Genomic DNA, 19,949 nt, shown 5'->3' with positions numbered 1-19,949 from the left:
GGTGGAATACATACCAGGCGCAATTAGTAAATCTGGAGAAAATAACATTGCCCAGGTGGAACAACTTAAGCAAGACAAACAGAGTAGAACTACATGGATTTGCAGATGCATCTATGAAAGGATATGGAGCGGTAATCTACTCAAGGGTGTTAGGCCCAGAAATCAAAACGAATCTAATGATAGCAAAATCGAAAGTCGCACCATTGAAAGGAAAAACGACATTATCGAGGCTCGAGTTGTGTGCCGCGGTGCTATTAGCAAATTTAATGAAGAAAACCCTACAAGCATTGAATAGGGAAAACATTGAAGTATATGCATGGTCAGACTCAATGATAACCCTGGCTTGGATAAGGGGATCATCAAAAAGGTGGAAAATGTTCGTCGCCAACAGAGTAGAGGAAATAAGAGGCGTTATAGGACCGAAAAATTGGCTTAAGGTAGATACGGAGGAAAACCCAGCGGACATCCTCTCACGTGGAAGTACCGCATCAGAATTATTAGAAGCAGAGCTATGGTGGAAGGGACCAACTTGGCTGACTAGTAACAAAACTTTAACGCAGGAATCAGAAGAAATACCAGAGACAAATGAGGAGGAAGTCAAAACGAAAATAACGGTGCACACGACAACGATAAAGGAGGACATATGCGAGAGATTCTCAAATTTAGAAAGAATGAGAAGAGTACTTGCATACTGTAGGAGATTTGCAGACAAATGCAGAAAAAAGAAGGACAGTGGACAAAGTCAGTTGACAGTCCAAGAATTAGAGGAAACGCTATTAAAGGTGATAAAGCACACACAGCACGCCTACTTCAAACAAGAAATAAAGAAGCTGGAGAATAAACAGCAGTTAGACAAGAAAAATAAATTAGCGTCATTGGTACCATTCCTGGATAGACAAGGAATTCTAAGAGTCACCGGAAGACTGAGACACACGAATCTAAAGTACGGAGAAAAACATCCGATAATTTTGCCAAAGGATAGTGCATTAACAAAGTTACTTATAGCAGATAGTCACGCAAAAAATCTACATAGCGGATTACAACAAACACTACAGTATATAAAAAGGAAATACTGGATAATCAACGGCAGAAGAACCGTGAAAGATCATCTAGCAAAATGCTTAAGGTGCAGGAGGTATAAAAGCCAAGCAGCACAACAATTAATGGGAGATCTACCGAAAGACAGAGTGAACCCGAGTCATCCCTTTACTAACACAGGGATAGATTATGCCGGGCCAATAACAATAAGTACCACGAGAGGCAGAGGACAGAGGAGCTATAAGGGCTACATCTCAGTATTTGTGTGTCTGTCAACGAAGGCAGTACACCTCGAAGTAGTAAGCGATATGTCTACGGATGCATTCATCGCGGCGTTCAAGAGATTTACGGCACGCAGAGGACAGTGCAACAACGTATACAGCGATAACGGAACCACATTCGTAGGAACAGCAAATTTGTTGAAAAAAGAAAATCAAAAAATAGATGACGAGATAAAACAAGGATTACTGGCACTAGGTACCCAATGGCATGTCATACCTGCATATGCACCACATTTCGGAGGACTATGGGAGAGCGCAGTGCGGATAATGAAATATCACTTGAAAAGAATCATCGGGGAAACAGTTCTAACATATGAAGAATTGAGTACGGTGCTGACACAAATAGAAGCATGTATGAACTCGAGACCATTATGTGGGTCATCAGAAGACCCTGAAGGGAAAATAGCCCTGACACCAGCTCACTTCCTTATAGGGAGAGAAATTATATCACCAAATCGGGAAGAAGAGCTTACGACTTATTTGAAGATGCCGACGAGGTGGAGATTATTGGAGAAAATAAAAAGAGACTTCTGGAAAATTTGGAAACAGGAATACCTGCACCAATTACAATAGAGAATTAGATGGCATAAGGCGCACTCTAACATAAAAGAAGAAGAAATAGTTATAATAAAAAAAGAAGATACACCTCCAGGCAGATGGCCATTAGCGAGGGTAACAGAAACACACCCTGGAGCGGAGGGACTAACCAGAGTCGTAACAGTGAGAAAGGCGAACGGGAAACTGACAAAAAGGCCCATACATAAACTAATACGACTGGAAGAAGAGAAACAGGAAAAGCCGAAGAAGGCAGCAGCACTAAGATGGAAGAAAATACTAGTAGCTATAATGTTTTTAACGATGTTAAAACCCATAAAGGCAGAACCGTATAAAATATATAATCCGGAACCAGGATTTTTCACAGAAGATCTTGGAGAGGTCGTTATAGACCGGGGAACATTTCGAATAAAGGTGTTACTAGAAAAGGGAAGAATTCGAACAGAGCACCAACTAATAGGAAATATGATACAAGGAGTACGAGAACTGCAAGGGAAAGAAGAGGAATATTAGGAACAATATTAACCTCAGTATTTGGAGTCAATGACGAAGCCTACAGTAACATTGAAGCATTAGACAATAACCAAAAGGAGCTAATAAAGGGATCACAGCATCAAGCGAAGATAATGTTAGAAACAATAACATCAATCAATCACACAGAGAACAGGATAAACGAGCAAATGAACAAGTTTAACAAAGCACTAATCACAGGCCTACAAGAAATATCTAAAGGACTTAACGAAGTAGAAGACAAAGCACAGAGACTAGAAACCGAATATAGCACGTTGCGAATACAAACGATAGCGTTGCAAGTTACGGAATTCATAAACGAATATACTCAATTTTACGAGGGAATATTAAACCTTCACTATAACCACGGACACTAGTAATGTAACAGCAACAGTTCGGCCTATTTCCCCGTGTTAAATCCCATAAGAAATCGCTAAGTTCCATTCTGGTCATTTTTGACGCGTTTTGCGACTGCGCATGCGCGAAGGCTCGTTTGATCGTGACGTGTGAGGTATCGTAGGAAAGTGGAGGGGTAAGAATAAGTTAACACAAAAAACAAAGAGAACGGCAGAGCCAAAACGGTACTATAGCATATCACCGTTATTATCAGTCCGATCATGACGTGTGAGGTATCGTAGGAAAGTGGAGGGGGTAAGGAATAAGCTAATACAAAAAAACAAAGAGGACGACCAAAACGGCACTACAGCATATCTCCGTTGTTATTGATCAGATCGTGATGTGTGAGGTATCATAGGAAAGTGGAGGGGGTAAGGAATAAGCTAATACAAAAAACAAAGAGGACGGCCAAAACGGTACTACAGCATATCTCCGTTGTTATTGATCAGATCGTGACGTGTGAAGTATCGTAGGTAAAGGGAGGAATAGCGAATATGTTGCGAAAACAATAACCGCGACATTGCCAAAAGGAGTATTGTATCATGGAATTACAATGGCTGCATTGTCAGAGAAACATTTGGAATGTAGCGTCTAAACGACTTACCGTATAAGACACAATAGAATCATTAGGACATTATATCCAAACCACCGAACATACATGACATGCTCTCACTTTCATCTTTCGTTCTTTATCTTTGCCCAAACCATCTAGCATCTATAAGACATCATAAAAAAGACACTCTCTCTCTCTCTCTCTCTCTCTCTCTCTCTCTCTCTCTCTCTCTCGAAACAATTAATAAAATATACAGGTGTCGATAAAAACAACATAGCAGCGTGGGAGGTAATACTAGAAATAGAATACGACGAACGTATACCATTCTTATGACCAAAGCAACAATCATCCTCAATATAATCTTCTATAATCTTCTATACATGAATCTCCCTCCATTCATACACCTGGTCATTACAAAGAATATAATAACATTCTTAAGATCAAACCAACAAACATCCACCGTCTTCTATTATTGAATACTACTATACATGAATCTCCCTCCATTCATACACCTGGTCATTACAAAGAACATATAACATTCTTAAGATCAGACCGACAAACATACACAATATAATATTCTCTGATTGGATCTACATGGATCTTCCTCCAATCATACACTTGCTATTTACAAAGATTGTAAGTTGCATACTTTATTTCATATACGGCAAGTAGGGTAATATTATGTAGGTTGGTATTATACTTCTCACATAAAAATGGGATTATCTGTTTTATTAGAAAAATCGTTTAACAATATAGCATAGCACAATCAGTTGTTTGATATATAGATATGAGTTATACGTCGACATAGAAAAGGTATTTAATATAGTGAAAATAAGTTGTATTATTGAAATAGAAAAATACATGTACTGTATTTTACCTATGACCATAAACAAATTTAGACTACATAGACTGAAAAAATGTTAGCAAGGACAGTCAAGCAGTAAGTAATGGTTAATATGTAAACGTTAATAAAATAATGTTAGTATCTAAGCGATGAAATGTGTGTAAAGCGATTTATAAAAATAATGTAAGCATGCAATGAATGAAAGGTAGCCAATTCGGTCGAACATAAATTTGTTGAAAAAACAAAAATATATTCTTAACAGCGATCACCAACGTGAAGGTACGACTACATCAACCGCCAGGTTAGTAGGGGTGATGGTTAGTAGGAATGATTTTTACATTATATGATAATATATTTAATAATAGTGATATACTTAACTTACTAAGATCAGCTCTTTACTTGGTTTAGTAGACATCTTTTTATTGATCTGTTGGACATCTTTTATGTATTCTTATTAATGTTAAAACACCGATACTTTGGTATCAATTCATTCGTTACTAAGTTCTATAGTATTCAAAAATGAATTATTAGGGGAAAATAACTGTAGGTTATCTAATCTTAAAACTAGGGATTTTTTCGACTCCTGTATTTTGATAGGATATCGAAGACTTAAAACTAAATCGGGGAAAGAAGACCATTAAGTTATCGATTGTTTTAACTTGGAGGCTACACGAGCAACGGCTCTGGAATTAACCAGAACGGCTCATTAATTTGCCAGTGGTCCATATCAGATATCTTTTTTTTTGGTCATAACTAAACATCTTTTTTAGGGGCATACTTAATTATACTAAATTTAGAGATAATATATACAAAACTACGATCAACTAGAATCATCATATGATATAAAAACAATGAGTGTGGGAAAGGTTGAGGAATGTAGTAAAAAGGGCCTGTTCCAGATATCATTATGTTAGTTGTAATAAATAAAGTTATAAAAAATTACAATATTCAATCATCTAAATAATCTTAGTGACGTAAAAACGATTAGTGATAGGGTGATAAGAGGAATATAATAAAAAAATTGTACATTTGTAATAAATAAAGTTTTAAGACCAACTTCAATCAGCATCCATCTTAAAGTCAATAAAATCATCAATGATAAATGTTAAAATAAGTTTATTCAAATCTTTGTGTTAAATCTAATCAACATCCATCTCAAGAGTATCAATTAAATAGTGCCCAAAGGGAAGCGTATCATAAGAACCCTGAATGTGATGTCTTTTATCATCATTGGGGCTTAGCGCAATCTTACTTTGAGTTATAGAATAAACTTTGTGTTTATCAGAGCGTATAAGATTTTGTGAGGTGACCTTTGCTGTAAAGGTATCTAAACATTCTACGTAGTCCTCAAAAGTAATTTTAGTATTTACTACAGATTTCTTGACCCCCTTCGCCTTCTTTGTCACACCATAATTTCGTATAATATTATCAACTTCATCATCGTCATACTCTTGTTCTTTCAACTTCCCCCTCAGCTTTTTAATGTCAACATCTGTGGTAGCTGCTTTTGTCGTGTATAATTTCGATCGGAGTCCTATGTAGTCGGTCATAATGCAGCCATTATTCTCATCTTTCATTATGCCCAATACCTTCTTATTAACCAGAGGGATGCCGTAAATGTTATCTTTAGGATAGTCTGAGGTATCAAAATATTTATAGCAATCATGTATCATTGCTTCATACGGGTCTTTTTCCCGTATCTCCACGATCACACTATCAGTATCGGTATGGCAGGTCGAAAAGTTTTCTCCGAACCTGCTAGCTAAGTAGCCATATTGGAAATCATATATGGTCGTTTTCGCCAAGTCTAAAATACTCATTCCAACATAAATCGGTTTAACTAACCATATTTCCGCTCTATGCATCTCAACAGCAATCAAATTTTCATTAAAGATAGTAGCGTTTTTAAACAGGGGGCTACTTATTCTAGCTTCAGCTCCATAACGACCCTCCCACTCTGTCAGCAATTTAATATCAACGCGCCTGCGCACACCCTCTAAAGTCTTGCCAAACACTGCATTGTTCATAAGCTTAAACAGATTCTTTTCAAACTCATTTTTTGATGCCTTCCGGAGATTTGTATTCAAATCGATGTATGACTTTAACCAAGGAGACTGCTTAAATTTCAAGACTCGATGAATCTTTTTTAGTATTAATCCATAAGCTAGCGCTTGCTTCAAGGCTCTGTAATGAATTACATATCTTTCTTTATCATGAAGGGTAGCCATTAATTTGGTCAGCTCTCGCGGACGTTTAGGAGGTTTCATAGTTTTCGGGTTCAAGGATTGGGGACAGAATGGGATGTCTTTATGACGATCATGGAGATGTTGAGGGTACTCCAGATCGACCTCGAGAATGCACCCTTCAGAAGAATCGTCCGGAATACTAAGAACGTCGATATTAGTATCAGACCACTCGAAACCTCCATATGGAAGATATTGTGACATTGCCCACCCATATTGATTATTGACATCGAAATACATCAGATAGGAGTCGGGCTTCGATGGGTCGTAAGATGCCATGTACTTGTTATTAGCATGAACACGACGTTTCGAGCAAACTTGACTCAAACCACCACGAATGCCACGCTCTACAAACAAATGCATATCTGGATCAGTTAAAAGTTCAAGTTCCTGTTTTGTATACTTAAGCATCGCATCCCACGTGAATCCAGGCAGAGTAAAGTAATAAGCGGGGTCAAGATTATATGTTTCGAGACAACTGGAGCGGAACCGTTCGAAAACGTCGGCAAGAAGAAGAATATCGGTTTTCATGTAGAGATCGACGTAATCTCCGAGAGAAGAACAAGAGAATGAGGACCAGACTTGGAGGGCGCGACAATAGTGACGACGAGGACATGGTTTATCCTCAAGTTTATTATAAAAAAACTCGATAGACGGCAGACATGTTTCAATAAAACGATCGAAAGAATCAATATAATCATAAGGCATGATACCTTTCACAGTAAGAAGATTGAACTGCTCCTCGGGAAGGAAAACATATTGAGAGCGGAGATTAGGATATTCGATCAAATAAGAAGAGAGCTTATCGAGAGAAGACGCCATAAATCGAAAACTATCGATGAAACGAAATTTAATTCGAGCATCATTAATGTGTTTAGTGAAAGAAATATATTTTTCCTTAGTAATAGGAAGAAGATCTACAGGACCTTTGATGTGAGTAGCAATATCATTAATAATGAAATGCGCGTCATATCCACTGAGGTTATGAAATATCACAGGGATAGTGTGAGCATATTTGTAATTAATATTACAGCCTTCATGAGCTGCAAATCTATAATTATTTTCTGGGATCAGGTGATTATGGTCTCGCATTTTCTTATCACTGGGGGAGAAGCGCTGCTCGCAAATATGACAATGAGTGGCTGCTTGAAAATCACTCTCTTGCTGAAATGTCATATTAATATCAAACGGACACATAAACACCGTAGAAACATCCTCAGCAAGCTGATTTAGTTTATCTGCGAACCATTTCATGCAATCTTTTCCACGATATGATTTGTAAAATGACAGAGAATCATCATAGGAACATTTAAAGTAATACCCAACAGCAGCAGGTATATGTTTTTGATAGGTCGTCTTTTCTGCGCTATGTTCCAGAACGCTTTCAAGATCTGCGTATACCGCGAAGGGGGCTTTTAGTTTATTCCTGAAATTCTTAAATTTTAACATTTTATGGCTTTCTTCAGGCATTTTAATGGCAGTATCATTAATCCTTATACAGTCTTCTGTGTGAGCTTCTAGCTGTGTAGACGATAAAAATGGTTGTAAACACCTATCACAGAGAACATCTGATCGCCCTTTACACCATGTCTTATGAACATTCAACTTTTCTTGCGATCGAAAGTAATGGAGGCAGCCATCACAGAAATATTTTGTTCCATCTTCATTGCTAAGCTGCTTGGAAAGGAGGCGAGATAGATTTTTTATCCAAACGTAATGATATCTAATGGGACCTTGCTCGTCATATTTATCTTGTATCAAAAGCAGATTCACATGCTTATCCTTCTTGTTTTTTGTTAGGAAGGTTGGGAGGGTCGTATAGTTTTTCTTCTCTTTTTTCAAAATGTATACATTGATCGATATATTATTCTGCTTTTCAAAATTAGGAATCTGTTTGATGGTCATTGGCCACTGAATACCCTTAAGTTTTAATATGGTCGAGTAGTGCGGATAAGATGACATTAAATCAGAGTTACTCCGACAAGGATATAATGCCGATATGACAGCCCATGCAAAGCATGCATCGTCATCGTTTTTAACATTAATGCATGCCTGTTTTATTTTTATCTGAGGGGGAAGTTCAATAGATGAGGAGCCAAGCTGTGGTGTAAATTTGTTTATATTCACCCCCAGGTTAACAACAGCTTTTAGTGCCCAGCCACTATCTCTCTCTTGAAATTCTTCCAAGTCTCTGTTGATGGGTTCCACTACTTTTTTCTCGAACCATTCATCAAGATTAGTGTCTCTATAAATGGCTGAGTTTGAAGTAGTGAAGTACTTTGTTTCATTTATCATCTTTTCACCTTGAGCAATCTCGAACTCTCCTCCAAATGCTATGTTAACTTTCACTGCAGCGTTATTTTTTAAGACATTCTGGATTCGTCGCTTGAACAGAGCTTTGCAATCAATCAGGAAACTACCTGGGTCCTTGTGTTTAAGGTTCGAAATGACTCCAGTCTGAATTCTTGAATTAAATGTAGATACAGAGTCTTCCCAATGTACCCTACGCTTTGCAGTCTCCGGTCGAGTTTTTAGTCCCGCCCCCTTCTTTTGTTCACCCTTCAGTTGCTTTCTCAACGTTTTCACCTGCCGCATCTGGGCCTCGAGGTGGTGCTTTTCGCCAATCGTCTTTGCAAACCTCATTCTATCATGAATCATTTTAATCGCTTTCTTACACTCTACCAACCCTTTTCTTAACTTTTTATCATTATAATTGTCAGATATTAACCCCAAGATGGATGAAATATATAGAATAAGTTTAGACAACATGTTTAAACAGAAAAAGTCAATATTCAAAGATAGATTAAGTATAAAATTCAAAATTTTCAAAAATTACCAATTTAAATCAAAAAATTATGAAAAAGTCAAAATTATCAAAAACATTCAAAAATTATCAAAAAATCAAAATTTTTCAAAATATACCATTCACCAGAGCACACGTCTAAATGATTTACCAAAGCACTGAATGAAGATCTGAAACAGAATGAGAAAATACAAGTTGCGTCAAGTATTTAGTAAACATTGGTCGGACGGAAAACTGAATGGTGATACGTTATGCTCAAAAGGCCCCTGAAATGAGTAGATTTGTGCTTGTTTTCTCATAAGAATCAATGTAAAAGTGCTGTATTTAACATATTTATCGAACTTGGTTACATTTTTTTCCCTTCATGTACGATATGTATAAATTAAAAATTTCAGATGTAAACATGTAAAAATCCTGATTACCCCCACCACCTTGACCACTAACACAATCATTAATTCAAAATAATACCATTAAATTTTCATTCATGGAATAAAAATTGTTTCAACAATTTAGCATAACACACACAATTGTTTGCTATGCTGATATGATGTATCTGTTATCATAGAAAAGTATTTAACGTGGTGTAATAAGCAGTATAGATGAAATAAAGAAATGCCTTACTATTTTTATCTACAACCATAAATTAATTTAGAAAAAACATATCACATAAAAACGTATCACATAACAACGTATCACGCTAAAATGGAACTGGGCAGACATAGAAACAATGGAAGACAACTTTTGAACGAAGCGAGTTATTTAATGGCGTCCAAGGCAATTAAAAAGAAGTAGAGGCAGACCTCAAACAAGATGGACTAATGATATCAAGCGAATGGACATAAAAAAACAGCAAACAGATAATATGAATAAACACACCCAAGGTAGGCTTTTATCCGACGATGGATGGAATAGCTGATGGATCACATAACATATCTCCGCATAGATAGTAAAATGTAATGAATATATAAGCTTATAGTATATAACATAATATATAAAGTATGTGAGAGAAAACAGTAAAAGGAATACAAAACAGTAGTTCAGATAGTAGTCTCCATGGGAAAGACAGCATGACACTTTTCCTCTCTCCGTATATCACTTCTTGTAATATATTGGCGGTAATCAAAAATAGACATGGCGTTGCATCAAAAGACACTATGATGTTCTTCCTCTTTCCTTCTGCCACTTCAATCGTTTTCTGGGTCAAATCGTCAGACACATGTCAATGCTTCGTCTTTTCACCTGTAATGTTTTCTGTTTCACGTCATTTTCTTTCATTTTTTAATGACAGATGACCTTCTTGACTTACGTCTAGCCAGGGTTTTGTCATGTGATGGTTTGCAGTCAATAAAATACGATTAAAAAAAATCCATAATTTGAGTAATATTATTATATTATATGACATTTTATATGGAACGAAACACTTCTTAATGCACATTCGTCGTAAAAGTTGTACGCGTAAGCAAAAATATCATTTGCAGTGATATGGTAGAAAATGAATCAGATATAGTGTATGACGCTGACGTGTACTGAGAAAAATATGAAGCCGAGACCATTTCAGACCATTATTATTTACTTTATACAAAATGCAATAGGGTCTATATATAAGTTGACATTGAGTTAAGTCCTGCACGGTCGTTTATACCAGCTATCATTAAATCTGATAAATCATTTGGAAAACTAGAGAGAATATCATACAATTCATGTGAATGGGTGAAATTTTTGAATATTATTCAAAACAAAATATTAATATATGTTTCCAAGAACCTCTGAATCCGAGGAAATACTAAGAAAATGATCCGATAGAATACCTGTGTGAAGAGTTTACAACAATTTATCTATTCGAACGTGAAAATACAAAGTTTATTTCCATTATAAAACATGGTCTGTACATTGAGTTGATTCGAGACCAAAGAACTTTTGTTTATTCACAAAAGTATTATCCACCAAAGAGTGAGGCTTTTATGTTCACTTAATTTTAGTGTACAGTCGGAAAAATGAAAGAATACCCATGAACGAACATATAAAATACGCTGTATTTTCCTGTCAGCGTGTCACAAAGAAAATTGTCCAGTGCAAGTACATGTAACAATAATTATTACATGTACTTGCGCTGGCCAATTTTTTGTGTGACACGGTGACAGGAAAATACAGCGTGTTTTATATGTTCATTCATGGGTATTCTTTCATTTTTCCTACTGTATACTATTATAACATTGCAAATATAATAAAAACTCCTGTTCCTCTTCTATAAATTTGTTGGAGCTAGTGCAAATTAAAATTTCTTGCAATTTTAGTATTTTAAGTATTGCTTTAGCAGAGATTATATATTACTATAGAGATAAAATATTGTTAGATTTACATCAATAAATGTCTTTTATATAATGCTAGTTTTATATACGAAATAACTTTCCACCACATGTTAAAACATGTTACCTAAAATAGTACAATATTTAATAAATTTTCTCTAAGACAACGTGACGTGAGCTAGATTAATGTCTTCCATATCTACTTTAAAAGATATTATAGACAAGTATGCTTCTACGTGAGAAAGGTTGAAATTTGAATAATTTATAAATACCTCTATTAGTTTGAGATATTATTCGTCTAATTAATGTAAATTACTATACACCCTTTTAGGTTAGTATTAATATTGAATATAATTGTTTAAAAATAATATCGATTTAGATAATTAATATAAAAATTTACATAAAAGGATGTCTCATTTCACTTTTGTCCCTGCCCCATCGATGTTTCGTCTATAGAATTAACCGTATTTATGAGGAAAACATAAACAAGTTTCAGTTTATAATATTGTGCTATAACAGCTCAATAAAATTAAAAATGAACCAAAATGAACCTTATTTTCAAAAATATTAGCAACATTTAATAGATATCGATAAGCATATGGCCCTAACTATAACTCGAGAACTTCATTATGGAATATGAGATAATATAAAATATCTTTTACAGATGAAAAAATTTATCTAGAAACAACAGAAATTAAGACTGCTGCCGGATTACTTAATTTAATATTTTCTAAACAGCCATCAAACTTCACTCGAAAAGATTTATAAATTTATAGCAAATTCTAGAAATAACAGGTCTTTACCTGATTTAAAAGAAATATTAAACACCGAGCCACCCCCCATAAAAATTTGAAAATATCATTAAATCTCTATTTATTAAAAAAAAATAAACGATTTTGTTCTCATATACAGAACGCTGATAATACAAGTGTTAACATTTGTTATACATGAAAACTTTAATTATGAAACCGATCCATACATTCTAGTAACTATATAACTAGTAATTTGAAAAATATTAAACATACATACTTAAATAAAAAGAGTAGTAATTTAAAAATATTAAACATATATACTTAAATAAAAAGAGTAGGTGTTATATGAAGGAGATCGGTAATTAATAGCGGTAATTATAGGCAGATGTTCCTCCTCCGCCCGATCGCCGTCATTAGGGTCAACAAGCGGTAATTAGCGACAGGTGTTCCTCCTCCTCCTCCCGATCGCCGTCATTAGGGTAAACAGCTGTATGCAAATTAGGCACAGGTGTTCCTCCTCCTCCTCCCGATCGCCGTCATTAGGGTAAACAGCTGTATGCAAATTAGGCACAGGTGTTCCTCCTCCTCCTCCCGATCTCGATCATATAACACCTACTCTTTTTATTTAAGTATGTATGTTTAATATTTTTAAATTACTACTCTTTTTATTTAAGTATGTATGTTTAATATTTTTCAAATTACTAGTTATATAGTTACTAGAATGTATGGATCGGTTTCATAATTAAAGTTTTCATGTATAACAAATGTTAACACTTGTATTATCAGCGTTCTGTATATGAGAACAAAATCGTTTATTTTTTTTAATAAATAGAGATTTAATGATATTTTCAAATTTTTATGGGGGGTGGCTCGGTGTTTAATATTTCTTTTAAATCAGGTAAAGACCTGTTATTTCTAGAATTTGCTATAAATTTATAAATCTTTTCGAGTGAAGTTTGATGGCTGTTTAGAAAATATTAAATTAAGTAATCCGGCAGCAGTCTTAATTTCTGTTGTTTCTAGATAAATTTTTTCATCTGTAAAAGATATTTTATATTATCTCATATTCCATAATGAAGTTCTCGAGTTATAGTTAGGGCCATATGCTTATCGATATCTATTAAATGTTGCTAATATTTTTGAAAATAAGGTTCATTTTGGTTCATTTTTAATTTTATTGAGCTGTTATAGCACAATATTATAAACTGAAACTTGTTTATGTTTTCCTCATAAATACGGTTAATTCTATAGACGAAACATCGATGGGGCAGGGACAAAAGTGAAATGAGACATCCTTTTATGTAAATTTTTATATTAATTATCTAAATCGATATTATTTTTAAACAATTATATTCAATATTAATACTAACCTAAAAGGGTGTATAGTAATTTACATTAATTAGACGAATAATATCTCAAACTAATAGAGGTATTTATAAATTATTCAAATTTCAACCTTTCTCACGTAGAAGCATACTTGTCTATAATATCTTTTAAAGTAGATATGGAAGACTTTAATCTAGCTCACGTCACGTTGTCTTGAGAAAATTTATTAAATATTGTACTATTTTAGGTAACATGTTTTAACATGTGGTGGAAAGTTATTTCGTATATAAAACTAGCATTATATAAAAGACATTTATTGATGTAAATCTAACAATATTTTATCTCTATAGTAATATATAATCTCTGCTAAAGCAATACTTAAAATACTAAAATTGCAAGAAATTTTAATTTGCACTAGCTCCAACAAATTTATAGAAGAGGAACAGGAGTTTTTATTATATTTGCAATGTTATAATAGTATACACTAAAATTAAGTGAACATAAAAGCCTCACTCTTTGGTGGATAATACTTTTGTGAATAAACAAAAGTTCTTTGGTCTCGAATCAACTCAATGTACAGACCATGTTTTATAATGGAAATAAACTTTGTATTTTCACGTTCGAATAGATAAATTGTTGTAAACTCTTCACACAGGTATTCTATCGGATCATTTTCTTAGTATTTCCTCGGATTCAGAGGTTCTTGGAAACATATATTAATAATTTTGTTTTGAATAATATTCAAAAATTTCACCCATTCACATGAATTGTATGATATTCTCTCTAGTTTTCCAAATGATTTATCAGATTTAATGATAGCTGGTATAAACGACCGTGCAGGACTTAACTCAATGTCAACTTATATATAGACCCTATTGCATTTTGTATAAAGTAAATAATAATGGTCTGAAATGGTCTCGGCTTCATATTTTTCTCAGTACACGTCAGCGTCATACACTATATCTGATTCATTTTCTACCATATCACTGCAAATGATATTTTTGCTTACGCGTACAACTTTTACGACGAATGTGCATTAAGAAGTGTTTCGTTCCATATAAAATGTCATATAATATAATAATATTACTCAAATTATGGATTTTTTTTAATCGTATTTTATTGACTGCAAACCATCACATGACAAAACCCTGGCTAGACGTAAGTCAAGAAGGTCATCTGTCATTAAAAAATGAAAGAAAATGACGTGAAACAGAAAACATTACAGGTGAAAAGACGAAGCATTGACATGTGTCTGACGATTTGACCCAGAAAACGATTGAAGTGGCAGAAGGAAAGAGGAAGAACATCATAGTGTCTTTTGATGCAACGCCATGTCTATTTTTTGATTACCGCCAATATATTACAAGAAGTGATATACGGAGAGAGGAAAAGTGTCATGCTGTCTTTCCCATGGAGACTACTATCTGAACTACTGTTTTGTATTCCTTTTACTGTTTTCTCTCACATACTTTATATATTATGTTATATACTATAAGCTTATATATTCATTACATTTTACTATCTATGCGGAGATATGTTATGTGATCCATCAGCTATTCCATCCATCGTCGGATAAAAGCCTACCTTGGGTGTGTTTATTCATATTATCTGTTTGCTGTTTTTTTATGTCCATTCGCTTGATATCATTAGTCCATCTTGTTTGAGGTCTGCCTCTACTTCTTTTTAATTGCCTTGGACGCCATTAAATAACTCGCTTCGTTCAAAAGTTGTCTTCCATTGTTTCTATGTCTGCCCAGTTCCATTTTAGCGTGATACGTTGTTATGTGATACGTTTTTATGTGATATGTTTTTTCTAAATTAATTTATGGTTGCAGATAAAAATAGTAAGGCATTTCTTTATTTCATCTATACTGCTTATTACACCACGTTAAATACTTTTCTATGATAACATATACATCATATCAGCATAGCAAACAATTGTGTGTGTTATGCTAAATTGTTGAAACAATTTTTATTCCATGAATGAAAATTTAATGGTATTATTTTGAATTAATGATTGTGTTAGTGGTCAAGGTGGTGGGGGTAATCAGGATTTTTACATGTTTACATCTGAAATTTTTAATTTATACATATCGTACATGAAGGGAAAAAAATGTAACCAAGTTCGATAAATATGTTAAATACAGCACTTTTACATTGATTCTTATGAGAAAACAAGCACAAATCTACTCATTTCAGGGGCCTTTTGAGCATAACGTATCACCATTCAGTTTTCCGTCCGACCAATGTTTACTAAATACTTGACGTGTCATCAAGCCGCGTGTATATCTCCGCGTTTGATTTTTCTTAGCCTCCGCCCACCAGCCAGGAAGCTTCCTGATTGGTCGGTTTTGCTTTGCTTGTTTTATTGCGTCTTATTTCAATACCTCGAAGGGTATAAATTTAAGTGAATCTTCTGATTCACTCTCTTACTTCGCCTAACCTTCGTCGTAACGAGCGCTCCTACGAGCTGGGGCTTCGGCCTCTACTCCGGCCTTTGGCCGTTTCACAGGCGAAATGCCTCGTGTTAGATCCTGTGCTGCTGTTTTTTCAACCTTTCAACTGTGCTATTCACTTTATTCAACCACCTAGAACCCTCTTGCCTTTCAGGGTGCTAGATTCAAGCAAAACAAGATAAAAGATACGCCTAGAAAGGCATCCTACGAGAGGAAACACAAACCTCTCACCTAGGACACAGCACGACCTTCCTACTACTACAGGAAGTAGAGCATCTTGGAGGTAGGCTTTCCTGCTGATCACAAGCCATATTTTTACACCCCCAGATGACATGGCGCCCATAACGTGGTTTGGTTGAACCCACGACCTAGAGATGCCGGTTCCGGCCTTCCAGCCTGGTGAAGATGCTGTTTCCTGTTTCCTGAAACCAGAGAGATCCTGAGACATTTCCGTAGGATGTATCCTCAACAGAGCGTATGGGCCGAAGGGTTTTCCACTTGCTTGCTGAGCGTAGGGGCCGCAGGCATCGGAAAGATAAGGGACGGTGGACGGAAAATTCCAGGGACAGCTACCGGAAGCCACATGGAACCAGCCAGGACCGCTTCTTCAACCAATACGTGAGTTTTATTCTAACTTTTTTGTGTTGTGTTCTAGTAATTTAATCAATTTTGTAATTTTTCATATTAATTTTGTGGTATTAATTAACTTTAAATATTTTAATGATCATCACAAGAGTAGTATCTGTTGTTTTGCCTATTTGATCTAGTATAGGTGTTGAATTTTAAATTTGGTATACTACGTATCATTTTAATAGCATTCTGCGTATCTAACTACGCAGTATTTTGAGTATCACAATATTGCGTCATATTGCGCAATAGTTTTTGTAACTACTTTTATTGTCTATTATTTATATTTATACACGAATATTATTTTCTGCATTTTTTCCACTAATTTTGTTATATTTTTTGACTTACAATAATTGTCGCTACATTTGATTTATTTTCTATGTTTTGACACATTAAATTGACATTTTGTTTATTGATTGCACCGTTTTGACACTAAATCTAAACGTTTTTAATAATTTTGCAACAATTTTCACGTTTTTTACTGTTTCAAATTCATAAATGTACTAACTTTCAAATCTATATATATATTAACTTTTTTTTGTTTTTTGTTATATATGGAAATGTTTTGGTCATTTTGTGGGCACTGCTTGTTTCTGGCTCTTGTGTGCTCCCTGTCGCGGTGGACTGCGTTTGTTCCATGTTTCTGCAGGACCTGGACAAATTTTGGGTCTCCGTCGATAGTTTTGCACACATATAAGGGGGAAACTTCCATGGAGTCCATATTATATTTTTTTTGTTGTTTTTGTTGGTGGAATCAGTCAGTAATATTCCATTCAGTACTTTTCCAAGATTTCTGCGTAGTTGCACCGATATTAGATGGTTCTCGATCTGCGTAGAAATCTTCGAAGTAGGGGGGGTAACACCGGGTGCTGACTCACCGGTCAGCACATGGCGTGCCTTCTCCCCCCCTCTTCTCACCCCCTGCCCTTCTGGCATTCGATACTCAAAGTTTTGTTCTTCTAACTTATCATATTGCATTTTTTCTAACTTTAAGGGTCCAGCACACCCGTTTGTACAGTTGTTTGGTGGGATAGCAGCACCCAACCTAACTTTTTATCTTCGATCTTGTTTCTTTTCGTTTTTTTTTTGTTGTTCTAACTGACTAGAACACACAGGGTCAATTTTCCTACGCGATATAGTCGCATGTTGGCTTGTCAGTATATGTTCGTGTGTTCGATTTCGCCGAACGACAGACCAACATTGGAAATTGACTCTTCGCGATTGAGACGGAAGCTATCTTCCTAGGTCTCTCGCCTCCTCCGTCAAAAGGTTCAATCGGCAATGAACTGACGTTGAGGAAACCTTGTGTCGAATAGGAGTCCGGCCTCCATAAGGATTCGACACATTTGTCCATAATTTGTCTTTGCGCCTGGTAGTGTGGATATAGTCCACAAAAGCGCAGTTCTGGCAATGTTGGTTTTCTTTTTGTTCGATTTGGTGGGTTATATCAGAAGTTCTGCCCTTCTGACACCGTTTCGTTCTAACTATGCAGCGTTATATGCGGCCTACTCCGCATCTGCATAGTCATGTTAGACACATTTTGCACGTGTGTCTAACTGTTGTACATACATACACGGCTAGATGGATTTTTGGCCCTCAGAATTTTCTAAGTTTTATTGTCACTTTGCTGAGAACTTTTCTAAGTCATGAAATTCAGTTTTTCTCATTAAATTTTTCTAAGTCGATTATTTTAATTTTTTGTAAAAATTTTACAAGTCCATTATTTTACATTTACTTTTTTAATTTTCACTGAAATTTTTCTAAGTCCGTAAAATGATATTTACTTTTTTACTAAAATTTTTTCTAAGTCGATTGAATTTTGTCTCAACGAAAAATTTTACAAGTCGCTTGTGACTTTTGAAAAGTTTTCTAAGTTAAAAATTTTTTTTTTTACCTTTGCCAAAAAATCCGTCTAAGTCGCTTGTTTAAAATTAATTTTTTTTTAGTTACTAACGTTTATACTCTGCCTTTTACCACTATTTTTTATTAATATTAAGATTAAAACCGAAATTTTCTCTTTTTTCAAATATGTAAAATTTGAGTTTAGAGTAAAGTACATTTAGGATGTGCTTTCATGTCGTTTTCTACGGGTAGATCCTCCCTGAAGGATATTTTCCAGGTCGAGATCGTCTTCTCCGTGTGTACAATTATTCTATACTTGCTTTAGTGGGATGTGTTCATGATCGTCTGTTCGGGGCAGCTGAGAACTGGACACACTCACTTCATAATGGACCTCCTCCGTGTACCCGGTGGACGGTGTATGGCCACCTCCACCGTGTAATTTCATGTCGACCTGGTGACTTGGGGCGGATATACCGGGAAAATTTTTTTTATTTTACGATCCAACCTACCTTAGACGTTTAAAATTTTTTTTTATTTTTACGTTCGACCTTAGTAAACCTACCCTAGATGTTTAATTTTTTTTTATTTTATGATTAGACTTTATTTTTGTAAACCTTCCTAAGACGTTTCTTCTCGCGTCTTGGTCTTGAGTCTGAACTGAAATGAACATGAACATTCCTTTTTTTTTTATTATTATTATTTAAGTGTAGCCTATAAGCGTGGTATCAACTGTTCACAACTTTTTGTTTTAGATAGATACACACTGTAAATTTAATAATATAACTCAACATTGTAAGATTTAACTATATAAGCAAGATTTTTTTTGATTTCTGCATGACGGAACGAAACATTTCTTCGAATTTAATTTTGACACTTTGGGGCAACCTCTAAATAAAGGTTCTACCCATTGTTTCCCCAAAGTTGTCGCTCTATTTCTAATTTTATGTAATTTTTTACGAAACATTTGTTCGCATTTTTACCTTTTTTTATTTTTGACGCTTTAGGGAAACCTCTAAATAAAGGTTCTACCCATTGTTTCCCTAAAGTCGTCGCTCTACTTTTACTTTTTTACGAATTTTGTATGTTCTTTTTTAAATAAAAGACAACACAGCACAGGTTCTTCGCAGCAGGGGGGGTGTCATCAAGCCGCGTGTATATCTCCGCGTTTGATTTTTCTTAGCCTCCGCCCACCAGCCAGGAAGCTTCCTGATTGGTCGGTTTTGCTTTGCTTGTTTTATTGCGTCTTATTTCAATACCTCGAAGGGTATAAATTTAAGTAAATCTTCTGATTCACTCTCTTACTTCGCCTAACCTTCGTCGTAACGAGCGCTCCTACGAGCTGGGGCTTCGGCCTCTACTCCGGCCTTTGGCCGTTTCACAGGCGAAATGCCTCGTGTTAGATCCTGTGCTGCTGTTT

General features: G+C 35.2%; 1 protein-coding gene across 1 annotated transcript; it reads right to left on the bottom strand.

Annotated features, from left to right (window-relative positions):
• Positions 1-5,316: 5,316 nt before the first annotated feature.
• LOC126882605 (uncharacterized) lies at positions 5,317-9,078 on the bottom strand. The gene has a single exon (XM_050647579.1). It carries the CDS (start codon positions 9,076-9,078, stop codon positions 5,317-5,319), a length of 3,762 nt encoding a protein of 1,253 aa, XP_050503536.1.
• Between the last annotated feature and the right edge of the window lie 10,871 nt (positions 9,079-19,949).

The sequence above is a fragment of the Diabrotica virgifera genome, chromosome 3 (assembly GCF_917563875.1).
Source record: "Diabrotica virgifera virgifera chromosome 3, PGI_DIABVI_V3a".
Classification (NCBI taxonomy): Eukaryota; Metazoa; Arthropoda; class Insecta; order Coleoptera; family Chrysomelidae; genus Diabrotica; species Diabrotica virgifera.
This window is presented reverse-complemented; position numbering and strand designations above follow the sequence as displayed.